Raw genomic sequence first — 12,472 nt, 5'->3', positions numbered from 1 at the left:
CTAAATTACAACACAAAAGGCTAAAATATCATGAATACAATCATGATGCATGATGTTATCAAGATGGGCAAATAATAGTATAACACGAAACGTTATATAATGTTTCAAATCTATCTTGTATTTCTTCGAAGGCGCAATACTGTGTGAAATATTTTGTGAAACTAAACGTATTGATACTGAAATTTTTGGATGCATCTTTGTCTTGTGACTTTTATAATTCGGACAGAAAGGCAGAAAATATATTTTATACACTTTTAATAAAACAATAGTTGTCTCTTGAACGAAAGACTGTGTGTTTGTATATCATCCTCAATAAGCATTTTTACATATATGAATTTGCAATTTGTTTAATGCTGTGATGAAAATGAGCGGCGAGGACGATTGGGACGTAGAACAACACAAGACGGAACACGAATGCGACGAACATTGGGAACTCAGGCGAAAATTTCTTTTGGCTCATAAGGACAAATTTCCAGAAGACGAACTCGTTTGTTTAGCTCAAGTGTTTACAAATGTGGAACTGCTTGGATGCAGGTAATGTATATACACTCTTATTTATATTTTACAAGTTGTACTATATATATATACTACATAGTTATGCTATACATTACATTATATATGAGTATCTAAGTTATCAATATATAAGTTATAAGTAATCAAATATATATTGAAGTTAATTAATTAACTTTTAATGATTATGAAAGGTATACTTCAATGATATTCCTAATGAGTTGATAGAAGAAATTAAAAATACATTGCTAGTATTATCAATAACGATCTTGATAATATGCAATAAATAAGATCTCTGGAAGTATGCTTATATTTGCATTTATATTAAAGACAAAAGTTGACTATTTTAAACAATTTGTATAAACCAGTTTGAATCAGTATCAATTACTGTAAAGAATAATTTGAAATAAATGATAATCATTAAAAGTTAAGTAGCTTTGGTATGTCTGATTAATTATTCTTTGTATTACTATTCTTTATATATATATGTAAGAATCCCAGCTGAGCTTCCAATTTGTAGAAATTTAGTTAAAGGATAATTGTTTATTTGAAGTTAAATAACAGAAAATTTGTTTAATGATGATTATAAATGACGTTTACACTATTTCCTTAATTGCTAAACACTCACTGCCTTCTTCCTCATCTGCACAAAATTTGTCATTCACACATACACACATACACACCATTTGCATCCATATCCTTAGTGTCTTAAACGCTAAGCCTAGAGGGCTAGCCATAAACAGTCCCAAGTTCCAGGTCTAACTTTCTCTACTATTTATGTTACACCACTCCTGCAATCCTCAGGTACTGGAGAAAATTCTGGCAATCCCAATTCCTAGAATTTCCCCATTCCACACATATATGTTTCATAAATCTTTAGTTTACTTTATTTATTATATTATATTTATTCGTATGAAATGGTTCATGAAATTATTGAAACATTTTGGTAATCTTTTATAAATGTATTATTTATATTATATAAAGCATTTATATTATATAAAGCAACTGTAATGAGATTAGAGTATCCTGATTATATTAAAACCATATATAACTATGATAAGAATCATCCAAACCTGAAAATATATGCAAAAATTATATTTGCAGTAAAAAAAAAAATCAGTAAGTAGTACAAATAATTATCTCAGAAATATAAGAAGTATTAAAAATGGTATACACTTGAAAAAAAGTTTTCTGTAGTAAATATTTAAATACCTTTATGAAGCACTATACGTATATTTTGATAATTTACTTTTAGGTATCCTAAAGAGACAATGCAGCTAATTGCAGAATTAGCTGAAGATATTGTTGGTGAATACAGAGAGAAACAAAAGTCTAAGTTGAAACGAACGTTTGTAAAAGCATCAGATGCTGCTAGTTCAAAGGTCAAAGGTATATCTAAGAACTGTGAGTTACATATTGAGTATAAAACAAGGTCTTTTTCTTTAAGTTCGTTCCTTAAATACTAATGTTTTAGGAGGAACTGCCCCAAAATCCACCAATAGAGTCGAGACGTCAACACAGTCATTAAGTACAAGATCAACTCATAAGTCAAAATTTAACAAAGTACCTTTTAAACGAAAAAAATTTAACATAAATCCATTTCGTGATATTGTTATAATCGAAAGACCCAGAGATATACCGCAAACTACACTTTCTAATGCAGTTAATATGTCAGGTGGAAATGTGGACTGGAAATTTGATAAAATCGGGGATTCTTAGTATGGACATTTTTTTTATCCTCTCCTCGTTCTTTGTCGTCAAAATTGTTTTATCGTTCTTTTCGTTTTTTTCTTTCTTTTTACAGTAAATGCCGTATTTTTATCAATTCAAAACTAATAGCGACAGCTCGTAGTCCCGACCAAAAATCAGCGAAGAGAGATGCATCCATCATTGGATTGCAAGAACTAAGGAAGTATTATTATACAATTAAGGTAAAAAAAAAAAAAAATTGTTTCCTATTTTGATCTATGTGAAACTGTTGCTAAAGCTGTGCTTTAACATTTAGATTAAAAATAGCGTAAGACATGCTAATGTAACTACAGCAACAATAACTAACAGAAAATCGAAAGACGATACTATTTCTGATGACAATATTGGAAAGAAAATAATGAAATTAATGGGTTGGACCGGTGGTGGTCTTGGTAAATCACAGCAGGGAATAGTAGAACCCATCGTGTAAGTAAAACCTTTATTCTGTTCTCTGAAGCATTTTATAATCAATCAATTTCACATTTGCAGAGTTAACGAGCAAAAAATTAGTAGGGAAGGTTTAGGATTAAAACGACATCTTTTGTCTACAGACGATTTGAAACATAGATGTAAAGATATCATGGGAAAGTTCCTCTCAGGTGACATGAAAAATGATTTGATATTTTCTGTTGACTTTACAAATGATGAAAGAGCAATAATCCATCAGTAAGTGCATCGATACATTTGTTCAAAACAATCGTTGAAACTCAATATATTAAATACATATTTCAATTTGTTTGCAGGGTTGCAAGACAGCTTGGTTTGAAATCGCACAGTTATGGTCCCAAAAGTCAACGAACGTTAGTAGTTTCTCGAAAGATAGATCCGTTGGATTTAGTCGAAGAACTGAAAAGTCTTGGCGGTGACACTAACAAGTATCAGTTACTCGAACCAACTGAATTGTAAATAAAAAGAACTACGTTTATCTTTTCACAAACCTTAATAAATTTTACGCCTAATTATAAATACCAATTGTAAATCGTTATATTCAGGCTGTCATAAAAGTCAGATTGAAAGATCACATTGTTAATACATTGTTAATATCACATCGCTATTTAATTCTTGGTGTACAAGTTGAAAATATTCAAATAAAATATTTCTTCGAAGAAATTGAATTTAATGTGTCGTTTCTCCTTTATTTATTGCATGCTGGACAATTTTCAAAGAATTTCTCAACAGTCTGGGGAAGAACATTACTCGCTATTGCGCAATTCCACGAAATCTCGATTCTCTGAATGTATCTTTCGTACATTCTCTTTCACTGACGAAGTTTCTCGGGTTGATGTTTCGACGGTCATTCAATAGGAAGGAGAAGAAATTTTTATGAAAGCAGAAATAGAATATTTAATGATTACAATAATCACGAACGATATATATATATGTGTGTGCGTATGTGTGTGTGTGCGCGTGTGCGTGTGTGGTCAGGTACAATTTTAATTTCGTTAAATAAAACTGAAAGAAACATTCACTTTATTTAATGATCTTCGCGCGCTGAACTTATCTCCAAAAGACAATGTATTTTGTTTTAATTAATAGAAGTACAAAATTTTAAGAAGCAAGATCGCTTACAAGTGTACGTCGCAGTTGCCGTATAAGAATTGCTTTGGCAGTAGGACAATCAGAAGTCGAAAGTAACATAGATACGATGGTGTGTTTTTAATTACGTTATCACATTATTTAAATCTCGATAACCAAAATGGTCGAAAATGTTCTCTGTACGTATACGTGTATGCGCTGTGCATCTCGTCGACTGGCAGAAATGTCTGACAATGCTTGTTCACGCTACGTGCGACGTGTTCAACGGAAATACTACTCTCTTGAAAAAATATCCTTTTTTTCTTTTTAAAATATCCTCTGCATCGATCGAAAATGTAACTCTTTTCCTTTATACGGGTAACTGGTAATCCTTTTGGCTGAATATATCATGGACGGATTGTATAGATATGTTCTGTTACTATGGTTCACAATTTATCCAATCTGCTTTGTTAAAAAGTGAAATCCTACATTTAACTGAAGTTATTAATTTTTGTTCCAATCTCGGCCACTGTCCACTGATCGACGAACAACGACAAATATCTGTGTGTGCATCATCTAGTACTAAAATTATTACATTATCAGTGAAACTAATACTAAATACATTATTAGATGTAACTTGACTTTGTTGACTTGGTTGAAATCGTACAAAAGAAGAACAGACGACGTGTGAGGTCATTCGCTGTGAGGAACAGAGAAACAAACAGACATAGATGTAGCATGTACAAGCATTTTAGTGCCCGTCGCTCGAGAGCGATAGAAACATATAGCGCCGCGCATGGATTCGTCAATTTGCCACCAATTACCACCAGAGATGAACGGCCTTATGTTCTTAAATATAACACGTCAAAATTGAGGGCAAAGGTGGAGGTGGGGTGGTTTATAGATCAGGATTAAAGCGTTCGCGATGCGGAGATTCGGAGCGCCTTGATCCTTTGAAAAATGTTTCCAAACTCTAAAGCTTACGCAAACTTCCCTCGGGATTCTGTCCTCGGTCCAGGCCCTACTTTGAACCGTAATTGACACCTAGAGGGAACGTTACATACACATATTTCTCTCCGTCATTTTTTCTTCGTTTTTCTTTTATATATCAAAATAATATATATATATCTACTATCTGATAAAAGTGACGTCTTTGTTGATATGTAATTATATATATATATATATATATAGACTTATTTATTTATCATTAATTAGAAGATATGTCAGTGGTTGACTAGAAGATATGTATTACGCTTGATAGGTAGAGATGTGTTTCACCTATACTGAAGTCTCTCCACGGTGGAGCCAAAGCTTTGAGTCTCCACGTTTGTATACGATGTAGTTTTTACAGCGTCGAAATTTCATTTCACTCGAACGGTCTGTATTTTTCCCAGACCATAGAGAAAAAAAACTAAATCTGGAGAGATTGGCTCCCAGAGAGAATTCGGCACTCATCTCTTTAAATTAGATTACTGATATGTATCTATATTGATATGTTGTGTTGCGTTACCGTAATGAAAATATTAATACACAGCATTGTATACTTGCTTCGTCGTCATTACCATCATCATCATCATCATCATCATCATCATCATCGTCACCTTCATTTTCTTAAGTAAAGAACGCGTTCTACCCTGAAGGAATGCGATACGATGCTCAATTTGTACCTGCTTCACTTTTCTTGCTTAAAATAGATATATATATATATGTGTGTGTGCGCGCGTGTGTGTTTGTGTATACATAGATTTTTATATACATATACCTGTGTATGTGTACATATGTGTATGCATCCTCTCATGTAAATGATTATACGTGTATTTTGTAGTTGAGCTGAAGATCAATCATTGTTCGTATAGCAAACAAATTTACACTGCGATTTACAGATTAAATTAACCGGAATCTAAGCAACAGATATATAATAAATTAATCGGGACAATTGTCTTAACCTCTTGCCGAGTCCATTGTTTGCAGAGTCCTGTCAAGATCTATACGTTGTGTTGTCGTAGCAGCATATCAAGGGATCGATTCGAAATTCTTCCAACTGTCGAAGATTTTCGCATCGATCTCTTCCCTCCGTTACATTCGTCAACGAGAAAAAAGGACGCCAAGACGCGTGTCACTTCACATTTTCAAGATTTACAATGCAGTTTAACAGAACATCGTCAAGGTAAAGAGTCAGGCTTGTCTACGTATTTCCGTTTGGTGCGTATCGACGAGGATTGATTGTACACAAGTGTAATTTCGCTCAAGTGAAACCAGCAATGGCTACATTCTACACTTGTTAAATTCACAAAGACCGTGTTCTAATCACTTCCCTCGTACTTGGAGTATCAAAGCAACTTCTCTCGAATATGCAATAGGAAGAGGTATCGTTTAAAGTTTTTTCTCTGATTGTCCCTCACTTACTTATCTGTGGATAATTATATGTGTATAATGATAAGTATATCTCGCGAGATATTGATTTAATCTAAACGTGCAAGATCTAGAGACAAATCTCAACCTCGATACGAGAAACTGAAATCCGTAGAAGAACCTTTAGTATGTGTATTGGTACTGTACCAGCAGTAATTATCCGAGTTCATACAAGCGTGTAAATGTGCAGTAGATGACATATATATATAATGTATGTATATATTGTACAGAAAAATGTAACGAAAAAACACGTGCAGTGTTCCGAGTCGCAAGGCAGGTTTCGCGCATGCATGAATTTTACGTACGTGTCGTTACGTCAAGTATCACGAATATTAGCCACCGAAGCACAGCTTCGGTACAATATGTAGTAAAATACAGAGAGCGCCACGGGAGTCGGACGATACGGTGAAATAAAAGTCAAGAGGCAAGAAACTGTACCACCGTTTCTTGCACGTTTCAACACATTTGTGTTCCCAAAAACAAAAGCATCCAAATTATCAAAGGGTTTTCTCAATTATCATCATCGATTAAAATTGCGTGAGTATTTTTAAAAATATAAAAAGAACCGACAAGTATTCTGTGAACTCGTTTTCACAGAGTATTTTAAAACGTTTTGTGTCTCGGACGATGATTGCACGTCAACGACAAAAACAGACTGACGGTTAATTAGTATCGATTGTACACGTCGTATAACTGAGCGTTCGGCAAAATATAATTAATGTACCTGACATTAGGTTACGTGTCGTCTCCGTTGCGCGATTGCCGACGAATTCACCGTTGAATTTCTTCTCGTTATTTCAATTTTGTATTTCTTGTTTTTATATGTCGCATGGCAAAAGAATGGAACGAACGTTCATCGACATAAAAGCGCGTGTCCATCGCAGCGCGAAAATGAGTGACGTCGCGTCGATAAATGTGCATGGATATACAAGCATCAACCCTTGACATTTGGGAAACATTTTAAACATTCAACACTCCCGTGCCTCTCGATAATGATAGATATCTTCTTAACTTATCTCGATGCTCGCTCGATGCGTTCTTTGAAAAGCGGGGAGAGCAATAAGATGACATCGAGGGGAAAGCGAAAGGAAAACTTGAGACAAAGAGAGGCAGAGACAGAGAAAGAGAGCCAGAATGAGGAAAAGAAAGGGGATGGAAGAAGAAGGGGAACTTGCCAAAGAACTTCTCAAGGCGATAGGATAGTGCGATTGTTATACGATACAGCCAGTGTTATAGCGCCTCCGCAACGGCGCTCCGTGGAAATGCCAATTCAGTCGAGAAAGCCGGTTTTCACGAGCTTCTCCAGGAAAAACTTCACGTCCCCTAGCTCCGAGTCCTTGATGCCGATTGATTTCAGCATGCCCAAGTCGCCGTTCTCCACCGCCATAAACACCGAGCGCAGGTGTTCCAAATCAGAGCGCATGAGATGCAAAGCTGCGCCAAAATCCTCGATCGTCTGAGATTCTAGAAATTGAAAATTTGTTTTACTTTGCTTTCTTCTTTCTTTCCTTTTTTTTTTTTTTTTTTTTTTTTTTGATTTAATTTAAAATGAAATTTCCTCTTTTGCAAATTTGTTTTTATATATATATCTCCAAAGATCGATTTGTTTATTTTTCATGTAAGGATCGCGATAATTACCAGAAAGTGCTATAGCAACCGTGTTCACGCCGCCAAGAGGTTTCAGTGTGTCCCGCGCTTTGGTCCCGAATAATTTCTCAAGATAATTTGGGCCGTGACTTGCCAGCAACGATTGCAGAAAACTAGCAGTCTCCTCTACTGGTGGTCTCTTCGCTGGAACAATCAATTAAATACTTTGACGAAAAACATTACACAAATACACGTAATATACGTCAATATGAATGTTGTATATTATATTGACTTACAATATTATATTAATTACAATCGTATTAATGTTAATAATATCTTTCTTCGATCAAAGTTTCTTACAAATTACACTAGTTAATAGTTACTATATCATATCAAAATTTTCTATATTATGGTAATTACTAGTTACTATATTATAATAAAGTTTTCTACAAATTGTAATTACTAGTTACTTCTGCAAGTATATCTAGTTACTTATAACCCGTTATATCTGTACCTACACACACGTAACACAATGATCGTCTTTTTTTTATTTGCACAACTTTGTGGCTCGAGAACAGGGGAGGGGGAGACAATCAATGCAAGAATACACGGAGAAAATAGGTTCGACCTAGTGATCGTACAGTCTCGTAATAGATAGGTAGCCTGTGTAGTAGTTAAGAACGAGAATAAATCAGACGTCCTATACGACCCGAAACTCGATACGTTTCTGCCATATGGAAACTTCCTCGTAACCTTGTTCTTATTTTCAATGCCGCGTTATACAAGCTCCCTGAATTGCTCTTAACGGTCATTGCAGACTCATAGTAATTTTTCTTTTTAATAAGAGATACTAACACCTACGTGCTACATTATTTTTATTGTAAAAAAAAAAAAAAAAAAAAAAAAAAAAAAAAAAATGGATAGGGGAAAATACTGTTATACGTAGCCAGTAGATTTTACCAGCTGTGCATAATCGCGAATCTTCGTCGTATCCATCTTGACAATCGGGGGCTCCGTCGCAAAGATACTGAATTGAGATGCAGATTCCGTCTCCTGGACACTTGAACGGCTCGTACGGGCGGCATGCATCTCCTGCAACATTGAATGATGATAACAATAACAACAACAACGATAATAATAATATTGATAATATTCACAATACTAAATAATATTAATAATTAATAATAATAATAATTTAGTAATATTAATAATAATATTGACAATAATAACCGATTGATATTAATAGTAACAATAGTAATCAATAATATTAACAATAACAATTATTAATATTAATGATAATAACAATACATTTTTATAAGATGCACGCGAGTTTGTTTATTTCGAAATTGGCTTCGTAAGTCATTTTGCTTTCAACACTTACTACCAAAATAGTCAAGATGACCAATTTTACAATTTTTGGCATGAGTTTTTCTAGACGTATTTTTGAAAATTTAAATGATCTTTCGAAAAACGTGTAAATAAAAACATATCAAGCGTAATTTATTCTATCGCAAAGCTTTCTCCACTTTTCTACTTGAATGTTTCTGTTGGAAATTTTACGCTTTAGTCGTCGATAATACTTCCAATGTTGACTCGAGATATTTAAGGCTGTCACCCTAAATTAAATTCCATCGATAGAATCTTGGTGGTTTCGAACATACTGGCCGCAAATTCTATTAGAATGAAAGGGATCGCAATTTAGTTCAGTCGCTAATTTGACTTCGATCGCAATTCAGTTTAATTGCTAATTTGACTTCAATTGTGACTGGCGCCATTTTCAAAACAAAAGGCTCGCGTAATGCGTAGGATGTACGACAATGGTACACGCAACAGTGTCCGAAAAGGGTGTTTAATAAATGTCCGAATGTATAATAATCTCGTGACTATGCACGGTCGTTTCACGTTGCGTGCGTACGTCGAATATTACACACACACACACACACACACATATACAGCGTGCGCGTGTGTGCATTAACTTTGTAACTGACAATGCTCGGAATAGCATAACAGAGTCACCAATTATTGGTGGTTGCCAACACGGCTGATATTGACCGGTTTAACCCTGTCTGCGATTTTCAAATCCTTTGCACGCAGGGGAAAGTTTTCGCCCGAAATGAAATTAAAACGACTGATCAATAACGTAAAAAAAAAAAAAAATAAAAAAAATAAAAAAACATAAATATAAAAATATTTGAAAATCGCAATAAGATCAAAGATAAATACTATTTACGCCGTTAAATGCGATTTTTTTTTTTGTTTTTTTCGTCTTTATCATTTTTCTCGACAAATCGATTGTTGACTACATTCGTGGTCAACCGACCGGGAGGTGATTCTACGTGTAAAAATATTTTCGAGAAAATCGAGTTATTTTGTTTATTTGGACAATATATTTTTTTTCATTATAAATCGGAAGAATGTTAAATTCCAATTCAGCCACATTTGTCCTGAACCTAATGGTTAAGAAAATATTTTACGATTTATAAAGATGACCTCGGAAATTTAGAGAAACAAAAAAATTGATAAACCATGCAACTTTCGTATCAAACAATTTTTCATTAGACGCATAATTGGAAAGTTCATTCAAGTGTGCAAGTTATGTGAATCACCCTGTATATTGAAATTATGCATATTCAATTGTACATCGGCCCAAACATCATTTATTACCGTGTTTTCATACGATCGTGAAAATCGATACGTTACGAAAGTGAAGTAATCGTAAATTGGCGAAACACATTAGCGTAATTCAAGTTCGCAGCAAGCAAATTAACCAACCGCGGAGAACTTCACACGGCTTTATTGCTCAAAGGAATTTACCACTAATAAAGCAACGCTTAGTATATCGCTGGCGTCGATTGCCACGTTGCGTTGAATAAACCACGGACAGAGGCCGTGTCACGAAGATGAATCGTGATACGTTTAATGCACCACGTGGACTCAAATTGCCACTTCAATGATGCTGTCCATCAACACGGCGGTTCATCGTGTAAAGATTAAAATACAGCGTGAATAGAAAAGAGGGTTCGTAACTTCTAGGTTAGGCAGTACTCGCCGAAACGTGAAAAAAACGTTCCAGTAAATAGAAGGGGTCGACAAATTAATAAAAGTTTCGAAGTTATGAGCGACTTTTGTTTCGGGTTGAAGAAACGAATTTCTTCGCTTCGATGAGCTATCATACTGTACGTAAGTAGTAGTTTACCTTTTTTTCCTCTCTTTTTTTTTCTGATTACAGGAAATTTTCATTTCTATGCATGCTTGCACCTTCGTATCGAAAACTTACAGGATGCGTTCTAATTCTAATTCTAATTCTAATTCTTTCACAAGCATGTCGGTCGAAACAAAAGATAGTAACTTGGAAACTATTAATTTTTCGATATTACATTATATTAATATTCTGATAATTATAGTGTATCGTTTGACATATCTCGGTGTCCTTTCTTTCTCGTCACGCAATGCTGGCATGATTCGATTTAAGACATAACTGAGTTTCCAGTTAGTCGGCAAACGAAAATTCTTTACAACTGTAGATTTGAAAACGGCTTGTTTCTTCCATATGTACATATACACACAAACATGTATCGTTACATAAAATAATTAGAATTATTAATAGAATTATTATATAAAATAAACAACATGTAAATTATTACATATGAAATATAAATTATCATTATATAAAATAACCTAAAAATATAAATTAATAAATTATGTAAATTGCTGCATACAAAATGTAAATTATTACTTTGTATAAAATACAAATGACTATTATACAAAATAAACAGTACGTAAATTATTACACATAAAACATAAATACTACTACACAAAACAAATAGTATGTAAATTACCGTGTACATAAAAACTATAGATTATCGTTGTACAAAGTAAAACAGTATGTAAAATGAATTACACGATTATTTATTGACCACTGTGAGATATCTATATAGAGCGAGAAGGGTGTATGTAATTCCGAGAAATGTGTTGACCAGGTTGCGAATCAAGGTTGCGTACATTCTCTAGTGCCGGACAACTCAGCTAGGAGGAAACGGTCACGGTTATTTACTCACCCGTACGTTTGTTGAAGTGACCGTAGAATCGGCTCAAGTCGATCGCCATGACGGCACGGGGGAGAACAAGGCAGGCACTCAGGGCGAGGCTGAGCGCGGCCACGCTGGTGCAAAACCTCTGAACCATTCTCAGCCGGCGACGAGTTGGACTGTTCTCTCGAGAGAAGACTTTCAGCAGAAGGTACCTTTTTTTCGCGCGGTAGTTCGCGGTACTACGCGGTCACGGGGACACGTACGAGCTACCACCCCCCCGTCGTCGTTTGCGAACAAGCAAACTTTGGCAACAAGCCCGTGAACTTCCCTTTTCTCTCTGTCCAACTGAGAGGCAACCGTGAGACGCGCTGTAATCAAAGTGACAAATCGTTGATGATACTTTATGTCTATGATCACGTCCCCTTTGAAAAACGAGAAACGTACACGGCAGACGTACAAATACGCGAACAAGCGTATTCCTCCCCTTTCTCTCGTTTTTTTCTCGTTTTCACAGCCACCCACCGTCTGTTCTTCGACACCGAGTGGCTGGCGCGTGACGCGGGGTGCACGAGCACTGTGAAACACACCTGCGTACGTACCGTTTACCGTACGTCCCATGCCAACTACATATTATCCCCTCTCCAACATCCCACTCACCCTTATCAGTC

At 35.1% G+C, this 12,472-nt stretch overlaps 2 protein-coding genes across 5 annotated transcripts; one reads left to right on the top strand and one right to left on the bottom strand.

Annotated features, from left to right (window-relative positions):
* Positions 1-31: 31 nt before the first annotated feature.
* LOC122527071 (NF-kappa-B-repressing factor) lies at positions 32-3,374 on the top strand. Of its 2 annotated transcripts, XM_043650899.1 has the most exons (8): positions 32-234; positions 327-534; positions 1,766-1,899; positions 1,985-2,228; positions 2,315-2,441; positions 2,516-2,685; positions 2,749-2,925; positions 3,003-3,374. In XM_043650899.1, the coding sequence occupies exons 2-8, from the start codon at positions 359-361 to the stop codon at positions 3,163-3,165; spliced, it is 1,191 nt and encodes a 396-aa protein (XP_043506834.1). In that variant the 5' UTR covers positions 32-234; positions 327-358; the 3' UTR covers positions 3,166-3,374. The 2 variants fall into 2 exon arrangements, with proteins under 2 accessions (XP_043506834.1, XP_043506832.1); XM_043650897.1 differs by having other exon boundaries at positions 32-534.
* Positions 3,375-3,912: 538 nt separating this feature from the next.
* LOC122527082 (prohormone-4) lies at positions 3,913-12,422 on the bottom strand. 3 transcript variants are annotated; one of them, XM_043650924.1, is made up of 5 exons: positions 12,249-12,422; positions 11,832-12,172; positions 8,734-8,865; positions 7,825-7,977; positions 3,913-7,650 (listed from the first exon to the last, which is right to left on the bottom strand). In XM_043650924.1, the coding sequence occupies exons 2-5, from the start codon at positions 11,956-11,958 to the stop codon at positions 7,457-7,459; spliced, it is 606 nt and encodes a 201-aa protein (XP_043506859.1). In that variant the 5' UTR covers positions 11,959-12,172; positions 12,249-12,422; the 3' UTR covers positions 3,913-7,456. The 3 variants fall into 3 exon arrangements, with proteins under 3 accessions (XP_043506859.1, XP_043506860.1, XP_043506861.1); XM_043650925.1 differs by having other exon boundaries at positions 12,262-12,422; XM_043650926.1 differs by having other exon boundaries at positions 12,327-12,344.
* Between the last annotated feature and the right edge of the window lie 50 nt (positions 12,423-12,472).

Source organism: Frieseomelitta varia, unplaced genomic scaffold (genome assembly GCF_011392965.1).
Source record: "Frieseomelitta varia isolate USP_RPSP 00005682 unplaced genomic scaffold, Fvar_1.2 scaffold_208, whole genome shotgun sequence".
Classification (NCBI taxonomy): Eukaryota; Metazoa; Arthropoda; class Insecta; order Hymenoptera; family Apidae; genus Frieseomelitta; species Frieseomelitta varia.
Note: the sequence above shows the minus strand (reverse complement) of the source record. Positions and strands in the feature narration are given on the sequence as shown.